We start from the raw sequence: 21,555 nt of genomic DNA, 5'->3' as shown, positions 1-21,555 counted from the left end.
AGTGAACGCCGCTATGAGACTCACTTTGGGACCGTTGTAACTTTAGGTTCACTTCATGATAATTAAAATACTTAAAAATAAGTTTAAAACCAGTTTCGTTGTTCAGCAAACGATAAAACACGGCTATTTTTATTTAAATTAAAAAAAATGATTTATTTTTATCATTCAAAATATTCAAAACCAATAAAATATTATTTCTCACTTGTGTAAGAAAAATGTCAATAAAAAAACATCTTTGAATCAAAAATAGCATTAATTTATCTGTATGTGATGCGAATTCACTAGGAGCCCCTAATTGTGCCTTAATGCCCTTCATGACCACCAATATAGTAGTCTCTATTATTTATTTTAAACAGTATTCTTTATGTAATATTAATTATTCTATTATGCCTACTATCCAAGTAAATGTTTTAATTCAAGCATATGGAATTTCTTTTATGGTAATTTAGTTTATATAATCAACACCAGCTAAATATGTTAATGACTTCTTTGTAATTTTACTAGCTAGATACTACCTACTCAATGACTAATAAGTATTCTGTAAATAAGCAGCTATCACGTAATAGAATTAACAATAATTAAAAGAATATAATTAAAAAAAAATTGCTTCCTATGCGATTTGATTATTAATTAGGTACCTATACCACAATACAGTACACCTACCTATGCAGTATGAATAATATAGGTAACATACGTTTATTAAATAGTTTTAAAAATAACAAATACCCGTATTATAATGAAACGGTTATTTTGGTTTTTTTTTTATTTTTTGACATACCTACCTACGTGTTTGTAGTTACAAGTAATTTTTTTTCGTTTTCATTTATTCATCGTTTAAATTTTGAAGTCCAATCGTAGCTATCTACCTATGTAGGTCCATACAATTCCTCGAAGAGCGTTTTCAGAACAGGTCTTTGTTTGAGGTAGATTTTAGAAACTTGTTTAAAACATTTTCAATCAAACTGGACCACCTCTAAAGTAAATAAAAACGAATAATACTAAGGTCAGTACATAAACGCTATTTACAGATAGGATACAACCTATCCTAGAAGATACTAGTGAAAATATTTCGTCCTTACTTTGTACTGAATATCATTGTTTTCGAACATTTTCAAAAACGTTTTCAAAATGATCGGCTGAAAGAGTGCTGTAGTATTTTCAACCTTGCTGACGTGATGCATCATAGTGAACACGGATTCATTGATTATTTCGCTGTTTTTTTCGTAGTTTTGTAGGACTACACCATACTTGTACATTAAGTCGGGAACAGCAAACCTGTAGGCAGTACAATTCAATTATCCCTTAGGTAGGTACTAATGCTGGACATTGGCTTGACTAATCCGGACCACGGATTGAAATATAGAATCCGAATTGGTGGATTCAATCCATAAATCCGAAAAATGGATTGAATCCGTAAATCCAAGTAACGGGTTTAATTAATAAAGCTGAATTAATAATTTAAAAATCATGTTTATGAACAATCAACAAAGTACAGACATCATGATATGTATGATAATATAGTATAGTATTTACTTTAGCCACCCGGATAATAAGCATATAATATATTTGTTTGTTATATTAATTATTAATTAAGTTAATTACTAATTTAATAATAACTATTGTATCAATCTATATTCTCTTTTTTTATTTCTATGTAAATTTATTATTTATTACATGCATATCCAAATTATATCACTATATTTTTCAAAAAGGTGTTTAATGTTGATTTATAATAAAATAAATAAATTACTACCCCATACCAATACCAATGATAAAACAATGTTGTATTATCAATTATCAACACCCATATTGGAATATCGGAGAGAAGCGATGGAATTCCCGTCGTCCGGTTAATAATAGATTTACTCAATAATTATTTCATATTTTATAAGAAAAACAAATTTTTATACCAAAATCCGGATTGAATTACCAAATTCGGATTTCTATTAAAATCCGGATTGGTATCATAATCCGGATAAACAGATTAATAACAGTTGTTTCAATCTGGAATGATCCGGATTGCTAATCTGGATTAGATGTCCAGCACTAGTAGGTACCATATTTTACGTAATTATTGTAATTATCCACATCAAAATATCTGTTAATCTGTTAATCTGTATTATATTTACTTTTTGATGTACGCAGTAATATTGTCATTTAAATTCCAACAGTCTTTAAGGGTATCAAACAACGACAACACCATGTGATTTGTAACTATTAAATCGTGCAAGTATTCAATAATCTGTATGTCGCTATCGTAGTAACGGATTAGCAATGTGAATAAGGACTTGAGGTCCTTTGCCCAAGTGATTGATTCCGGCGAGTTGTTACCTGAATCTAAATATCATAATATACGTTTTCAATTACGTTGAATACATTTGTTGAATCTAACGGTGTATTGAACAATTTGATACAAGATAATGATGTGGATAATAATATTGCTTAAAAAGTGTCTAATGTTGTTTAAAAATTCTACAATGTGTAGCTGTGTAGGTTTATACTCAAATTTAATACAACCAATGCGGTTATGAAATTAACTCGTTCTAAGTATATATAATTGTTAAATCAAAAATGCCTTTTTTATGTAAATATTTAAGTACGTAAAATATTATAAGATGCCGTAATATACGTAATATAATAAATAAAATATATTATAAACATAATTCAACACGTAAACAAATAGTACTTACCTATAAATTGGCTTTAATATGTTATTTTTATAAATTATTTGCTATTAAATTGTATCATATTTTTATGTTTTAAGTGGTGCATACTTACTCTGAAGATCTTTTATTAGATCTGCATACATCAGAGAATCGACAGCAGTTTGGCGATAAAACTCAATAGTTTTTATCACCTCTTTAATGGCCATGACGGCCTTTACATAGTAAGCATAGAAAAAAAATATTGTATTTTAAATAGGTACAATTAATTGGCGATTGAAAACGCATAACATACCAAATGCAAATGTCTGACTTTTAAATGAATATTTGGAGATTTTTGCCGTTTTGCGATGGTTAATTGTTCCGATATTTTAAGACCCTCGTGAACAATAAATGAAATCAGTTTGAAAGATACAATTCGTCTAGATATCATGAAAAATATTTATATATAGTTTACATACTCAGTTTAATATTGATTTCGGCCGCAGTTAGTGTATATAAAACATATTATTAAGCTTAATTACCTGACCAATTTCAACTCAATGTTGCTCAGTTTGCAAAATCTACAAAAGTATGTCAATAACCAAAAATAAAGTGAAGTATCTATGTGTTGCTGTGAATTAGTTGTAAGTAAGTAATAGAGTTCGTCGACTAACGTATTGAATCCATTTTGTAAAAAACAAACAGTAAATTTCTGAAGAAAGTAGGATATTATGCACATCTCATTTGGCACATTGAACTGTATTGGAAAAGTTGGTAATTTCAATCTAAAAAAGAGAAAAATCAACCAACAATTAATTTAAACTATATTGTGATAAAATCATGCATTTCTCATCACTTTGTTTTAATGATTTTTTTTGTATATTTTTTTTTGCGCGACACTACTTTTTTTCTACAAATGTCACTCGCAAAAGTGGGTTTATAGGTTTTCATTTCAAATTCAAGTTTAATTTGTTCAAATGAATTTCTCCTGGATTCTCTGTTTGAGTTTTTGGAATCATTTTTCTCCTCGGTATCTTCTCTAAAATAAACAAATATTTATACATAATATTATAGTAACGCATAAAATAGATTATTTAATTCACGGTAAATCAAAACGTTCGTAATCTTATAGTAAAGTTGTATATTTAGCTCGTACATTATATATTATTAACCCGCAGGTCTATTATTTATTAATCATTGTAAATATTACTTTTTTAAATCGTGCTCAGGTAACAGTGAAATGTCTTCCACTGCAGTTTTAGTTTCGAGTTTATCTTTTACAGTATTAACTTTTGAATTTTGATTTACAATTTCTTTAGAACTATTGTCTTGTCCATCCATCAAATTGTTTTGACGTAGATTTTTGATCATTTGATTCTGAAAATAAATGCATTATCTAATTAATGATTTGTATTTCGTTAAAGTAATGACTTCAGTAGATGCCTATCGCCATTCACCGATCATAAATGAAAAAGTCATGCAAAATATAGGCGTATTTTTTTTTTTTTGTATAATCTACCGAATAAGAAAATTAAAAAAAAAATAATAAGATATATAAATACCACATTCAAATTATTTTCATTATCATTGTCCTCTGTGTTTGAAAAATCAGATACATTTTCTGGTGATGAATTTCTTCCATTCTTCTAAAAATTTTAAGAATCATTAATAGATTTACAATTTTAAATTGATTTTAAAAATATTTAATTTTTAGTTAAGAATTTAGTTAAATATTATAATTCACTTGGCACATATCTTAAAATGTAAATATATTATTTATTACTGGATATAATGATGATGTATTGCTTTCATTGTCCTCAGAACTATCAAACCTTATAGTTTCATTCATTTTAATAATTTGCTTTGACATCTCGTCAACGTGTTGATTCTTAAAAATCAGAGCTATTAGTTCAATGATTAGTACTGCCCAATGTCCTCGGTTAGAATTGGCGATCAAGGCAATAATAATCTAATTATATACAAAAAAAAAAAAAACATATATATAAAATGTAAATTAATATAGTAATTTGTGATTTTTATAAATGTTTGAATTTTAAATTTCGTCAAAATTGACATAATATTTTTAAGTTAAAAATCTATCATTCTTTTTCATTTTTCTACCCTACGGTTAGAAAATTGTATAAAAGTTTTTCATAAATATTTCTTACAAGAATTAATTTTTTTTATTTATAGTATACTATATATGTATAGAGTAATTTTTATGAGAGTACGAATTTCAAATTTGTTCGTAATTGGTATTATAATACAAAGTGCAATATATTTTAGATACCTATATTATACGAGTACAAACGGCTTACAAATTACAATACATACTGGTTTCAGCTCAGAATATTTGTTCATTATATTAGACACTAATTTATCATTAAACGAATATATCCATTATTACAGTGACTGAATAACGAGTTATTCTCGATATTATATAAAACAGCAAACAGAGTAAAATTTTTAAATTTGAATTTTCAGATTAAATAAGTATGCCCTTGAAAATGCTTTTTATACTAATGGAAATAAGAAATTTAAAAATCAAATCGTTAATTTATGTCCCACAAAGTAAACATTTAATTATATGCACGTTAAAATATAACAGTAAGTCAGTAAGTATTGATTTTTATTGAAAATAAGTACTGCCAATATAGTTTATAACATAATATATAAAACGAGTTCCTACCTACGGGTAAACATAATATTCGTACATTGTTTCTTGTAAAAAATGAGACGTTTGATATTAATACTTATTATAATGAAACAATAATCGTGTGACGTCTTATGTTACACTTTGGAAGATTTCAATATAGGTAGTACCTCCCTTTTTGTTTAAGTCGAATCTTATAATTTACGTTTGTTCAAATAATAATATTATATAAAAATATTACCTCGTCAAATTGTTCAGAAAATATCATCCACAATAAAGTATTTTGATACTGTTCGTTGGGTATGTGAAGGATATTTTTTATTAAACGCAAACAATTGCTTATAAATGATATACTTTGATTGTTGGTACATCTTGCAGGATAGCAAGACAACTGAAATAATAAGTACAAAGATAATCAGTAAATATCAAATAATAGTAGGCGGTACACAATACATTTCAAGATTTGTATGAAATATGAATAATAATGAAGCAGAATGATCAGTAACTATAATAATATTACATATTAGGGAATGGAATTTTACGCATTCCTCGTCATGTCGGTGTTAAAACAACGACGATAGCCTATATATAGCCATAGCGGTTATTTAGAAAATTATTTAAAAAAAAGAAATTTAAAACTCTATCGTTATAAATAGTGAAATGATCATTATTTACGTTGAAAAAGACGATTTAGTTTTAAATACCTATAAATTATTTACGATATAGTCGTTTTTAAATCTCAATATTTCTTGTCCCGAGACATACTTGTATTATACACGAGATGCGTTATTAGTGTAATGGCGAGTACCTATATCATCAGGTCACGTCACCGTACTACCGGTAGATAATATTGTTAAAACGTGCGATGCACCAACAACCAACCAAATTGTTTCACATACCTACCGGATTAATGATGCGCAAACGACAAGCTCCGATAAATAAGTATACGAGTGTATCTCGCGCGTATACTTAACGGATAATGCTCTCGCTCTTATAAATTATAGTTTCTCTATACTATCACTATACGCATTTTAATTGGTAACGATACGGAATTGATTTATATTAGCAAACGTATAACCACGTAGTCGACCTACGTCGAACCTAATGTTGAATTTTTATTAGTATACTTAAATTATATAAATTATTCTCGAGTCGTGTTGAACGTGTTTGAGATCCCCTTTACCATTTGGTAAATTAACCGGAATTTTTAATTCTATGGTACCCGCTAAAGTGCACACGCAATACTAAAAAGTACATAGTAATAGAAATAATGTAAAAATGAAGTAAGTATCTAAATGGAATGAGCAACGATACAATTTCAATTTTCGCTAGTTGTGGGTTTTTGTTTATTTGAATGCGTTAAACCTATAAGACTGTAACTATAAAGGCACATACACATTAATAAGGCAGACTGTGGAAATAATTAATGAAAAACAAATGAAAACTTCTTGTATAGTGTTAGTACTTAGTGAATTATGGTTTTAACTTTTAGTATAATGTATGGTCACCTAAAAGCAACATACTATTACTATATATATTATATATTATTCAATTAGAGGTACTTTGTTATCATTTAAAATTTTAATTAATGATTTATACAAAAGTTTTTTAAGACATTGTTAGCATTTGTTATAAATTCGTATAATATTCGAATTATATATTAATTTATTAATTACGTCCTACATTGTACCTTTATAGAATTGTATATACATTGTAGAAACCAATGTGTAGACATTTTAAAAAATGTATTATTTGAATAGTTAAAATTGCAATGATTTTGCTTAACATAAAAAAAAAAAAATGTCCTTAAATTTGTTTAACATTAAAACCATTAATCTGTAAATTAACAATTTTTATATAAAATGTGTCGAAATAAATAAGTATTACTATATAAATAGTAAAGAATATCTTTAATAATATTTAAGTGTGAACACAATTTTAATATATTCCATAATGTAAAAATAATATTTAAAATTAACAATTTACTTTTTTCATATGTTCCTTTATAATCTGCATGATTCGTTTGATGGCTTTTAAGTCAGTCCATGTAGCTTTACTTGTCATCATCATCCAATTCATCCTAAGTAACGTGGAAATATCACCCTTTTCTCCAGCCCTTTTTTCAACAAGCATCAAACATTCAATTGGCGATATTAAACTAACAAGAATTCTGTAAAATTTAATTTTGAATTAAAGAAATTAAAAACAACTGCATAATAGAAAATCACATACTTCAACAAAATGTCAATTATATTGTCGTTATTAACTGCAATAAACATTGGTATGAGATGCTAAACATGAAAATATAACATAGTATTAGCTATAATTTTATTTATTAATTTATATAATAATAATCTTATGTACATTGATAACTATTTATTAATATAGTTAAATAATTAAAAAAATATTACATATTTAACATTTTACAATTTTTGTTCATAATTCAATGTTTAATGATAAATTATAAAAATTAAAAACATAGTTGCTTTAAAAACAAAATTACTTAAAAAATGAAAAAAATAAATTAAATATGCGAATTAAACATTTTGAAAAAAAGTTCTTTTTTAAATTTGAGTGATTATTATTTCTGGTCAATTTTGAATTTGGGATCGAGCGTTATAGGTATAATTAACTTAAAAAAATTTGTTAATCTTAATCGTGTGTTAAAATTACGTGTTACTCGTCAAAATAATTAATTTTGTACATTGCATGCACGCGACGTGTTTAACACAGATATGTTAAAATTTGAAAGTTTCTCTAAATGTGCATTTCACTATTTTAGTATCTCCTAAATTACACTAAAAATTAATTTCAATACGAAGTCATATAGCTGAAATATTTGAAGTTATCTAAAACCGTGATCACACAGAATCAAAATATATCTAAAGTTTTGATGATCGAAGTAGTAAACCAATATTTTTGAAGTGTCCCTGTGCCATTTATTACTATATCTACTTCACTAATCTGTAATTACTTAAAACATTAATTTATAAATTACAACTAACTAACTATTCGTTCAAAATTCGATTTTTATGTAACCATATACTTCAAGCAATATTCTGTTTAGGAATATGAAATTAAAAATATATAATGGTATTCAAATAAGTTTAAAGATATATTGATATATATATCTAAGGAATACATTTTTTATTTTCACAAAATGTCATATAAAATCTTTCAAACATCCTTTTTTAATTTTTAAGCATTTATTTTCCTTTATTATTGAACAATTATTATAATATTAATTGTTTCTATAAATATATATACATACATTATTTCAATAAAAATAAGTTCAAGTAAAATAAAATATATTGATATTTATTGCTATTTAAAAGTCAAAATCAAAATTAGTGGGAGAATTATAACTTTTGATACTTTATACCTTCTCAGTTTTGCCTGTAAAATAATGTATAAATACAGTGTAAAAGCATTATTATAAACCTAGCACCTTAATAATAAAAATTAACTTGAAAGAGAATTAGAACAAAAAGTTATCGTTTGGTTCTGTTTTTAAAATTTACGTTTTTTAACATACTCGTAAATTATTAATTAGTTTATTATATTATTTTACAAATAAACAAACTTTGCTTAATAGCTGTGAGAATCCAATTATCTGTCTAAGATGCGTTGCGCTTTCTTCTGATGAATTCAATTTTTCGTAGATATGCATGAGTATAACTATAAAATCAAAGAACCGACATGATTGATATAGAGTCTTAAAATCACAAATAAATAATATTATGTTTTTTTTTTTAGTTTATAGTTTAGACTTATATTTGAAGAGTATTCATTTAAAATATCAAAAAATTAACAATAAAAACACCCACATAATTAGGATTTTACAAACACTGCTGTGCATAGATCTAAAAGCGCAATGAATGTATTGCTTTTACAATCCAGTAATTTTTAAAGAAAAAAAAATGCATCAATGTTTAACTTGATGAGTATGAATTCGGGTAGAAAATTATATCTATCTCATAATATTATTATATCTTAATAATCAAAAAAAAAAAAAACTATACAAATTTCGGGAAAATATAATTATAATTATAAAAATCAAAATTAAAAATTATTAAATATTATTTAATATAATAAGTAGTATCTAGATATTATCATGTTCACGTAGCAATATTACAAAATTATCTTGGTGTTTTTTTTTTATTCTTAATTTTCCGATGTACAAGCTACCTAGCTAATGTCCTATCAAAAACCACTCTCAATATTAAATGACGAAGATTTTTTTTTGAAAAAATTACACTCGCACATTTTAAAATCAATACATTCATCGCTCGAAGGTTTTACTACAGTAAACCATATTCCGTTATATGAATAGCTTTACGAATGCGATAATTTGTCGTTGATTTGAAATGTATATAATAATAAACATAATACTGTCGCAGACGCGTTTCATTGATATTTGTATTATTTTTAAATTATATAAAAATAATACTATTATATTGCGTTATGTGTCTAATTTTGACTTATATGTTTTTCATAATAATATTTATTTCTTAGTTTAATTGTACAACATTTTTTACAAACTTAATAAGTAGTAACTATTAACCTCCAGTTTGTGTCACACCAGTGGACTATAAATTACTTGTTGTTCAATATAAATTATAAACACCCAAATAATATTATATAGTCTAAACTAATTTGTGCATATTATTTTAAAACGTTGATAGTAATAAATACAGTAAGCACAATAATTTAATATATTGTGCATTATACTTACCAAAACAGTTTTTGGATGGGACGTAATCATTGCCAACACGAGTTCCCAAATGTGCAAACATATTTTGTGTGTTGCTGTTCTTAAATATTTCATCCATTTTAATTATTTTCGTTAAGCGGGTGTAGATTTTATCTAAGTACACAACAACACAATATAGATCAATTAATAGTATCCGAGATAATAATACAATATTTATATTCAATTCTACAATAATTGTCCATAGTTGACATTCAATATAGCAAACGTTTAGTGATTTGAGGACACAACAACAGGTCTCAACTCCTAACTGGTATAATAAATCAGTTTTCAGATAAATATATATATATATTATACATTTATGCTGCCTAGTACCCAAGCGCGCCCAGCTCCATGAAGAGTAATCAAACCCTCCTCCTGAGTTAATTTTTATATTTAAGTAAGAATTAGGTAATATACCTATATAATATATATAATATTTAATTGGAAATTATTTTCGGTAAATAAATTTATTATTATTAGGTATTATTATATTATATAGGACCCTGTTTGAGGTTCGGGCCCGGGGATTACAGCCCCAGCTGCCCCCCTCCCGAAGGGCATGGGCGCGTCTTGTACACAGAGTATAGCAGATATCTCTAGGTGTATTTACTATACACATATAATTATCTTATGCAATTAATAATAAGTTATTATAATAAAAGACATATTATAACAAACACGTAATCATTGTATTCTTTCCATATCATATAAAAATAAAGCTATTATATAATATAAAAACTAAATATTGTGTATAATAATAAGTGTTTAGTTTTAACTTTTATGTTTTTCATAATATATTTTATATTTTATTGGTTAAATTGTATTTAATTTTTTTACAAACGTAATAACTATGGCTCGGAAGTTTATGATATTAAAACAATAAAAACATACTTAAAAAATGCCAAAATGACAAATAATGACTGTAAAAATTATCAAATAATGGTTTAAAATTAATAAAAATATTAATAATAATAAATTATTAAAGTGTATAACTATTCAAAATTATTACTTTATAGTTTATACTTATACTATTAGACCATATTTAGTAAAACTTTTCTCTACGTCCATTTAAGTGACAGTAGCGAATTTGAAATGATCAAATCTCTAGCACTAAAGTCATCAGAAAAACATTCATTTGAAACTTCTTCACTATTTAGAATTTTCGAAATTTTTTAAACGGAGTATTTTTTTCAAGTTTGTTTTTCTACAGCTTTCAATTTGTTTTTAATTTAATTTTGAAATTTATTAATTATTGCCGAGTCATTTTTTTCAATTGACGTAGAATCATCTTTGTTCATTTTTCATTTTTCCTTGTTAATCTTTGTAATTCAGTGAGAGTACAATAAAAAGATAGATACATATTATTTAAAAAATTATATGATACTATGATTAAATAGTAGGTTTTCAATAAGCTCGTTATTTTTCTTTAAACCAACGGGAAACGAGTAAAAAAGACTAAATATGCGAGGAAATTACCTCAAAGTAAAAAAATACAAGAAAATGTAAGAAGAAATTCTAAACAAAAAATAAGGTATTTAGATTTGCATACTATTGAAATACATTTTTAGCTAAGAAATCAGCGTTTAAAAAATTAAAAAAAAAAGCTTCAACTTCCTAGTTCTAATAATAATAGTGTAGCATTCGAAATCTTGTATGTTTATAGTTAGTGATACCTCATTAATAATATATAACTATTAACTAAGAATGTTCTTATTATAGGTAATTAATTTGAAAGTAAACATATTATCGTTATGAATAAATTCATTTCAATAAAACATTTTATAAAATATTATTCAATTAAGAAATACAAATCACATAATGCATTTTATGAATAATTAATATTTTGCTTCTTATACTATATCATATTATGCCAATCAAGTATTTTTTTAATTTTTTTAAGAAGTTACTAAATAACTAATAAGTAGTCATAGACATATAAAAAAAGTGATGACTAAGGCACGGATTTTGTAGTACTAAAAAACTAGTGAAATTGATTGTAGTATTGCACTAAAATATACCAAAAATTGCATTTAAAATATTAAAAATTGCATTAAAAATAACAAAGTTTTGTTATAATTCATAAATTTAGGTTTATTTTTATTTATCATTAATTTATTAACTTATTGTATATTTTATATATCACTGACTAATTATTAAAACAAATTATAAATAATTTATATATTAAATAAAAAATATTGTTGCTTTGAACCGTAAATTATTTTTGTGTTAAATGTATAATCTTATCTGTACGCATTACAAATACGAAAATCGCAGTATAACAAAACCGATACGATTCTAAAATTAATCAAATTATCGTTTCGACTATACAATATAATATAATGATATCAATAGAAAATAAATCATTTAAACTGTAATATACATCAATACATTGTGTACTTCAGAATTAAAGCAATTTAAAAATGTTATTTCATGAAATGTTTATAAAACCGTTTAAAAAGTATTAAAAAAGTGAAATTATATAAAAAGCTTAAAAAAATTGTTAAATTTTTTTTATAAGTGAGTAAATTCTATAAAATTGCAATACAAATCCAAAAATTTCAAAAATTTTAGAAATTTGCATTTAAAACTTTTAGATTTTAGTTCGTACTTGCATGACACGCATTTTAAGCTCTTGCTTAGCAATTAATTGAAAAAGTAGAAAAAAAAGTTGCAAATGCAACAACATCCGTGCCCTAGTGATGGCCTAATATTTGTATACCATGTTGATCTTATTTGTCCCGTGATTATCTTTATAAATATACAACCGCTCTACAACATGTTACAGGTACTTACTATAGTAGTAGCCGTGTATTAATAAATCTAATAATGTACATTTATATAAAGATGAACACGAATCAAATAAGATCGATAACAAAAAGTTTCAGTGACTTTAGAAGAAATTCAAACTATTTGAAAAGTTTCCAACGATATAATATATTAGTAAAGAACTGTTCTACACCAACTTAGTTCATTTATATGAACAGATATAGACATTAATATAATACCTATGTCACGTTGACTTAACGTATCACGTGTACAATAATTTACTATATCAACCTCTATCCTTTACACTACCACAGGCATACTCACTTCAAGAAAATTGCCTTTGCAGTTATATAACCGACGCGATGGTCACGTTGTTAAGCGTCGAATTTACGCTATCGCCATAGTAGTATAATAAACGTATAATATATTACAGGGAAATGGGGAGCAATATTTTAAACACAGCCCATCCAATGATGATTTCATAACGAAATACCTATATAAATGTAAAATGATGTCTTGCACACCTCATCCAGTATAACGGTGAATCGTTACAAAATTATTAATTCAATTTTGAATATAATAAATTAAATATAACGTCGAGTCCTTAACAGCAACACAACAAGCAAATGTTTGAATGAACGTATTTTTTTTTTTTTTTTGATAGTGAAATCGTTTAAAACGCGTTCCTCTCGTTTGACATGCAGGTACGGGGCACAATGATTTGTTTTGCACAATCGAGATTCATTGTGATTCGAGTAAGCATTATTTTGTCTACGTTATTTTTTACATTTTAAATAGGTAAAATACCCGCACGCTAGGGCTAATGGATTATGCAATTGTACATTTAGTTGAAGCTCGAGCAATACATAAAACGAGAAAAATTAATAACTCCGAATTATTATTGTAACTTTGAACACGGCTTGTAATTTAGACTATACAAGCTTCTTTAAATAATTCAATTTTACGTGATAACATAAGGACTGCGGAGTATGATATATCATAATAAATTGGAGTATTGGACACACCTAAAATATTAATATTTTTTAATTTTACAAGTATAGATCATTACCTTAAAATATTACATTTCGATGTAATATTATTTAAGATTACGCCATGTCTGCTTATGTTGTTTCTATCTCACAAGTAGGTACATCATGACATTACTACAAAAGTAGTGCAATTCTATTTTCATTATTTTTAGTATTGAGCAAACGTAAAAGTATAGTCACTGCCCGTAACGTATAGATGTGTTTTTCAATATTTTAATTTTGAAGCGAAATAATAGTATTTTTTAAATCGTAGTACTTTACACGCTTATTATGTCGCTTATAACTTACATTAAAAATTTAAAAAAAAACGTGTTTTTAACAACAAACGTTAACGTGCGTTTTTAAAACAGTAATCACTAGGGTTAGGTAGGAACTTATAGGAGCTTATATATATCATTAAAAATATAGCTTTATGTGATAAAGAAATTCGTTTCATAATAATTCTAGGAATCTACGGTAATTATTATTTGTTTTGCATATTTTACATATTTTACTATTTTTCATGTGTTAAAAGGACGTTGTATCCGCATCCGCATACCTTGTCTCTGTCTTACTAATGTAGATCATAACGAATTTTCGTTCAGTAGAAAACATTTTGAGATGTTAGCTTTAATATTAGAGTAAATTTACTTATTATCAAATTTAAAGGTAAGAATATTATCTAGGGCATCTCATGGGCTTGTATTGATATCTTAATTTTTAAGCGAGTTATGTTTATGTAAAATATTAAAACTTTAAAATACTCGTAACTCGCTTAAAAATTAAAATACCAATAAGAGCCTACGAGATGTTATAGATAACATTATTACCTTTAAGTTTGATAATAGGTGAATTGACTCTAATATTAAAGCTAATATCACAAAATGTGTTGTGCTGAACGAAAATGTGCTATGGTCTACATTAATAAGACAGAGACAACACATGCGAGTTAACGTCCTCTTAATGTATATTTTGTCATACTATTATTTTGAGTGCATATTTTATTTAGGTATATTTTTGGAGTAGAATTTTATTTTTCTATAAATTGTTACAAAATAACCATAATAATATGTTATTATAAAGGTACCTAAAAAAGAATTTTCTATGAAATTAGTGTGGATTGTGTTTTCCTCGTCTGCGAGAACATTTTATAGTTGAAATTATGAACTACCAATATACTTTTATCTACACACATACGATACATTTATTGTACCTATATTGTACTATTCCCTACAGCTCCACACTTATACGGGTCACGTCGTCACGGGATATCTATCATCGTAGTTACTTGTTCGTCAGTTTTACATATTTTATTATATTATTTTGTTATTGCTTAGGTAGTATTTTCCCTGTTTGTATCAGCATTTATATTTGAGATTAGTTGTCAATGTTTTATATTTATTATTTATTTATATTTTACAAAATAATATTATCTAACAAAAGAGAATATTTTTCTGATATAGTGCAGTAATCAAAATGTTTTAGTTTTTAAGGCATGTTTTAAGAGTATATTTTGTAATATTTTGGGGCATAAATAAATTAATTTTAATGTTTTTGAGGTCATAAAGTCCTTAGCCCTAGTGATTACAAAATTAATGTGTAATATATTCTTAAAAGCAATTTTTTATGTAAAACACTATTAGAAATATAATAATTATTATTTTAGACTATTATACTTTTATAATGGCATAGTATTTATTAAATCTTATATTTTTAAATAAAAATGATTTATTAACATTATTATTTTTTATTATAATTACTTAGTATTAGTATTTACTTTAATGCTTTTAAATAAACAACTATAGTTGATACAATATTTATTCAATGTAGGTATTTTTTAAGTAATAGCAATATTTTTAGAATAAAACTTCACATATTTCAAAATTTTCACAAATCTAAGATAATAATAATTTAATGATTTATCATTTAAAAAGTTAAAAAAATCTAAAATATTGCCATGATATGAAGTAATATTATATTTTTAAAAATGAGTTAGTTCTTATAAAATAATTTTTTTTATTATATTTTATTTTTTGAAAACTCTAAATTATCAAAAATGACTCAGAAATTGAGTGTTGTAAGTTGAGATAGTTAAAAGAGTTATATTTATTTTTCATTTGGCTTTACGAAATTATGCATACTTAGAAAAATATCAATATATATAAATTTGAATTTATCGATATTCATTTTTAAATTTGGAATTTTCTTTTTAATAAAATTAAACTGTTATTCTAAAATTGATTTTTAATGCAACCCAGACAAAAGGTTGTTGAGGCATGAGCTACAGATATATATTTACAGATTTAAAATCATAACCATTATAACTAGGTGTAATTTTGTCAGGCTTTTTGATATAATATTATAAATAAAATAAAAACGAATGCAATAAAGTTAAAATATTAAATAAGTTTCTTGGAGGAACAAAATACGTATTTTATTTTACTGATTGTAATGGCATATGGTGCCTGTATGCGATGAATATTTGGTTGATGAAAATGGTCTGGTATATTATAAAAACTCACCCACCACTCATCAGCAGTGCAACATATGTATCCAAATGAGTTAAGATAATTTCCAACGAAAGCTCCTTTGGAAAAGTATGCTTATTTTAATGTTAATATAATATTCATTGATTGCAACTATAGGTATAATTTATTACTTATATTAGTCTATGTTTCATATATAATATTATAATAAATTATAATATCGCCATTTCTTACGATTTACAGATTAATGTACAAAATTATACTTACGTAATTCATTTATGCATAGACAATTACTGTACTTACTATAGTCATATCTTATTCTGAATAAAAAATAAATACCGAAAAAATGTACACACGGCAGTGGTGTGCCTAAAAAGCCTATACAGAACGCCGTGTGTTTATAATTTATTAAATCATAATATTATTATCCATTAGTAATAACACTAATAACTTACAAATAATAATTAATAAGTAAGAGTAATAATAATGATTGAAATTTAAAAAAATCAATTAATTTTCCATCATTTTTATTATTGTAATGATCTTTGTTTTGAAAATTATTTGTGATAATCTTTAATACATAATAATATTGTTCAAAATTAAATTATTTACTATATTTAATTAAGTTTAAAAATGAACTGTACAATAAAAGTAAATGTTTAATATGTCAAGAATTTAATGTTGCTTGCGTATTCGCATATGTTTTTTCAACTTGAACATAATTTCTATTTAACATAACTTTCAAGCAATTTGTTTTTACTATTTTATTAAGTATGTTTCGTTTAAATTTAAATAATAGTTTAAAAAGCAGAGTGAGTGTTTTAAGTAAATATGAATTATTAAACTATCATTATTATTATTATTGAACATTTAGCGAAACAATAAAATTATTACTACGTCTATTTGAGTTAAATAACACGTCATTCTAAAGACTGAATAAAGAAATATAAGTTCGGTAAATAAGGGGTACTAAGATAGTATGACTTGTAAATTATAATTCATTAGTGATAAATAATTAATAGTTTTTCACGATTATTGTGCTTTTATAGTGACGAAAAAGTTAGGTAAATAAAATAACACATTGTTTATAATGTCATACAATTATGACGTATGTAATTTAGGTATTAATTATTTTTTAAATAGCCAACAATATGCATTCAACAAAACTATAGTGAAGGTATGTAATTTTGAATATTATTACTAAATTTTTTTTATAACTGATAAAATATAAATAAAACTATCATCTTAAGCACTAACGATTATTAATAAAATATAATAATTACCAATATAAGCGATTTGCTCAGTGTTCTTATAATCTTTTGCGTATTGAATATGACTTAAGTATACTCAGCAGTAGACGAGTTTGAAGTAGAATGATGAAAACGACTGGCTCCGAGTCTTGAATTATATAATTTTTATACTCAAATATTGTGGTGGATATTATGTAGGAAGTATCACGTTTTCGTGCAATGTGACAAACCGCAGTCACGCGTACGCTATACACATCTATATATATATATAGATGTGTAAAACTATTACATTTTGAATGAAATGTTTTATGGGTGTAATGCTCAACAACGCGTGTCGTTATTATGTTTACTTACTCTGGAATAATAATTGAGAATAAATTGTGTAATATTATTTTACGGCTTTTACATGTATCTGTTAATTAAAAAAATTAAGAAAAAAAGGAACTGTAAACATTGCCAATACTTAAAAATTACACACGAAAAAAAGTTCTAAAATTTTTGTCGAACCATTAAAATTATCCAGGTTAATTATAGTGAAAATAATGACCTTCAAATTAAAATAAAATCTGTAAAAGCTTATATTTAAATCAACAAATTTGAAGTATCTAAGCACTTTTTTTTCTTTAAATTAAGGTTAAATTATATATTTGAACTATGAATTAATTTTTTTTTATTTAATTCAAAAACAACGTTCGTGGAAGCTTAAAGCTCATTATAAGCATTAAATATTTTAATGGTAATTTCTGATAAGAATACGAGGAATCTTATATTAAAAGACAAGTTTGTTGCTCAGCTTGTTAGCTAAATAAATAAAATATTTTATACATTTTTAACTACTAAATTAATTAAACATTTTTGTGATTTTGTCGATCTTGTCAAAATGTTAATTTTAAACGCCAATAAGAATAAAAGTTAGTAACTGGTAAACGAGTATTCCTCAGCTGTAGAGTCGGTGTCGGATAAATCACTGTAATAATATTAACGATGTTAATAATGAAAACAACTAAAAAATGGAAAAATGTAAAAATCTTAAATAATTTATAGTGCTAAAATATTTGAAAAATTATAATATTTATTTTATATTTGTATTATGTGCACAACCCATCTATATTTTTAGAATAAATCTAAAAGTATATTTTTATGTAATGTATTGGTCGTTACTATTTGGAAGTTTCAATAGAAGCTTATATTTATATACTCGAGAGTATATAATATTGGTAATAAAAAACTCAGTTAATGAATAGTTTATGGATAATTAAAACTTAAAGTTTGGTTATTCATTAATGATATGCGTAAGATAATATTAGGGAAGTTTAATATTGATTTATTGAAAGACGGTAAGAGTATAAGACAGTTACATAATAACTTGGTAATAAATAATAAATTTTCAATGTGTCTACGATCTGCGGGGCTAGATAATAAATTTTAAAACTTTAAGGACGAGCTCATAATCATAATGTGCTGTGCAAGACAAGGTCCTTTTAGAAAATTATAAATAGTATGACGTATTATTGTTATTATTTTAATACAATAAGAACACGTGTTTGATGTCATATTAACAAACAGATATTTAGTATATGTATTATGTAATCATTTTCGTTTTTGTCAAAATATTATATGTCACATAATAATACGTTTTAGTTGTAATGACATACACATGCACACACGTACAGTGTTATATAATAGTAATTGTTTTTACCAAAATATTATTACATAACATTTTAATCATATATTGTTGTAAATAGTGTATTTAAACTCTTTATCACTAATTATTTCCACTCAAATACATTCTGAGTGAAGTATCTAATGGCTAAATTACGAGTAGATACCTATAGTACCTCTGTCTATAAACAATCAAGAAAACATGAATATTTACGGAAAATCGATTTTCAACAGAATATGTATTATTTATACAAAATAGGTGCATAGCTAACGTTCATCATCTTCATCATAGATATTCTATGATAATCTACTCTTTATATTTGGTGGTGATTTTATGTTATGGAAATAACAGCGTACCCGTCGGGCTGTATACGAATTGCGTTTCTAAAAACAATAATATCCGTCAATAAACCAAATCGCGTCCGCGATTTTTCTACAACACGTCCGAATTGCGTTCACAAGAATAATTCTTATTCCATTTCTTCATGTCTAGTTGTAAATAATCATTTTTCGTATCAATTATCGGTACATTATCCGTGAATACCGTCTGTAATTAATTTTGTTCGTGTTAAAATTGTTACACTGAGACATTTACTGAAAGTTTGCTACAACGGAAATAGCCGAGACGTTTAATATTTTAAGACGTATGAAAATTTTAAAATAAAAAAAAAAACTAACTATTTTATAATTAAAATAATATAATCGCATATAATTTGTTCTTATTTTCGCCAACTCCCTCGCCCAATGCTTTTCCGGGAAAATCGTCACTGCCGAACACTGCGCAAGTTTCCACTTTATACCTCCCCACACAGCGGAAGTGCATTATTGTGCACCGGGATAAGTGCTACCGAACTATACGTACGGTTTGTTCCGTCTCACTGCTTGAAGGTTATACCTGCAGCGTCAGAAATTATTCATTAATCATTGTTGGTACTTCGACAACCATATCACTGATCGGTAAACACTTGCGGCGATATATCATCACCAGTCACCATTAAATCATGAATCACTCTATATTGTATACGCCGAATTATTTAATACTGTATCAATTTGTATTATTGTAATCGCTTTTTGTAAAAAATACTCTTGAAAAAGTATTAAGACATTAATAATAAGAATACTTTTAAAATACTATAAAAAAATTTATTATAAAAATGTATTTTACGAATATTTATAAAGTATTTGATCAAAAATACAAGGATTTTTCTAAATTTTATACTATAATAACTAAGGAACGAATTTAAATGCAAATTTCATTTTTTGAATGTCCGAAAACATTGTTTTCCAAGTACAAAGTTCATTTCATAGTTTCATACATTAAGAAATTAAAAAATGTAACTTTTATTTTGCATTTTTCTACATTTTTAAGACTTTTTTTTCTGTTTAGAGCATTTTTGACATTTTTAGTTAAAATTCAATGAAAATTAAGTAGCATCTGAATACCTAATTATACAGTGCTATTATGAAACACAAGGTAAAAGTATTACGAATATTGTTTCTTTCTGAATTGTATATATTCATGTTTGGGAATAATTTTCAGAGTAAAATAAAGATACGATAACTGCTAGAAGATGATGTAAATGATATGAACTATTAATACTTAAGAATAAAAATTTAAATAATTAATGACATTTTTTCAATATTGAAAGTAATTTTAAGAGCATTTTTAAAAAAAATTCTGTTATGAGTGCATTAAATTGTATTTTTTAATGAATTTTTCTTGTTTTTTAGAGCATTTAAATCCGTTCCCTAAGTCTATAACATACGTATGTTATATACCTATTATACTATTTATCAATTACCATAGATTTTAACAATTTTAAAAATACTACAACATGTCTGACCATTAAGAGATAAACACGTCATGTTCACATATTATTTAATTCACATATATTTCAAGTTTCAACCAATATTCATAAAATTATTAGATTTTCATTTTTCTTAAAAAAAAAATATAATACAGAAAGAACCCTTGTTAAATAGGATGTAAAATTTTTAATTTTAAACATTTTTGTTAAATTTTTGTAAAATATAATTGATAAAACAGTCCTTATGATATTTAAATTTTGTTGAGAATATTTAAAAATAAAATTTTATTTCGAATACCATAAAAATACTCCAAAAAGTATTTAAATACAATAATTCAAATATACTTGTATTCGGATACTTTACAAAGCTGATTGTCATATATGTATACGACTATTGGTGATTTTTATATATAAAATAAAATAGTAATAATACGCCATGTTTCTCGATGTACCATCAACGATGTCATTTTTACCTCCTCTCGCGCATGGATCGCTAGTCGTAGG

The 21,555-nt window shown here is 25.3% G+C and overlaps 1 protein-coding gene across 1 annotated transcript; it reads right to left on the bottom strand.

The window, feature by feature from the left end:
- Window positions 1-771: 771 nt before the first annotated feature.
- On the bottom strand, window positions 772-17,688 carry LOC113559884 (protein timeless). Its single transcript, XM_026965666.1, has 16 exons — window positions 17,615-17,688; window positions 10,034-10,165; window positions 8,882-8,976; window positions 7,531-7,589; window positions 7,285-7,468; window positions 5,540-5,689; window positions 4,429-4,614; window positions 4,208-4,291; window positions 3,856-4,022; window positions 3,502-3,684; window positions 3,188-3,430; window positions 2,959-3,085; window positions 2,779-2,878; window positions 2,130-2,337; window positions 1,080-1,275; window positions 772-973 (listed from the first exon to the last, which is right to left on the bottom strand). Exons 2-16 carry the CDS (start codon window positions 10,128-10,130, stop codon window positions 902-904), a joined length of 2,151 nt encoding a protein of 716 aa, XP_026821467.1. The 5' UTR covers window positions 10,131-10,165; window positions 17,615-17,688; the 3' UTR covers window positions 772-901.
- Between the last annotated feature and the right edge of the window lie 3,867 nt (window positions 17,689-21,555).

This window comes from Rhopalosiphum maidis, chromosome 3, assembly GCF_003676215.2.
Source record: "Rhopalosiphum maidis isolate BTI-1 chromosome 3, ASM367621v3, whole genome shotgun sequence".
NCBI classification, from domain to species: domain Eukaryota; kingdom Metazoa; phylum Arthropoda; class Insecta; order Hemiptera; family Aphididae; genus Rhopalosiphum; species Rhopalosiphum maidis.
Note: the sequence above shows the minus strand (reverse complement) of the source record. Positions and strands in the feature narration are given on the sequence as shown.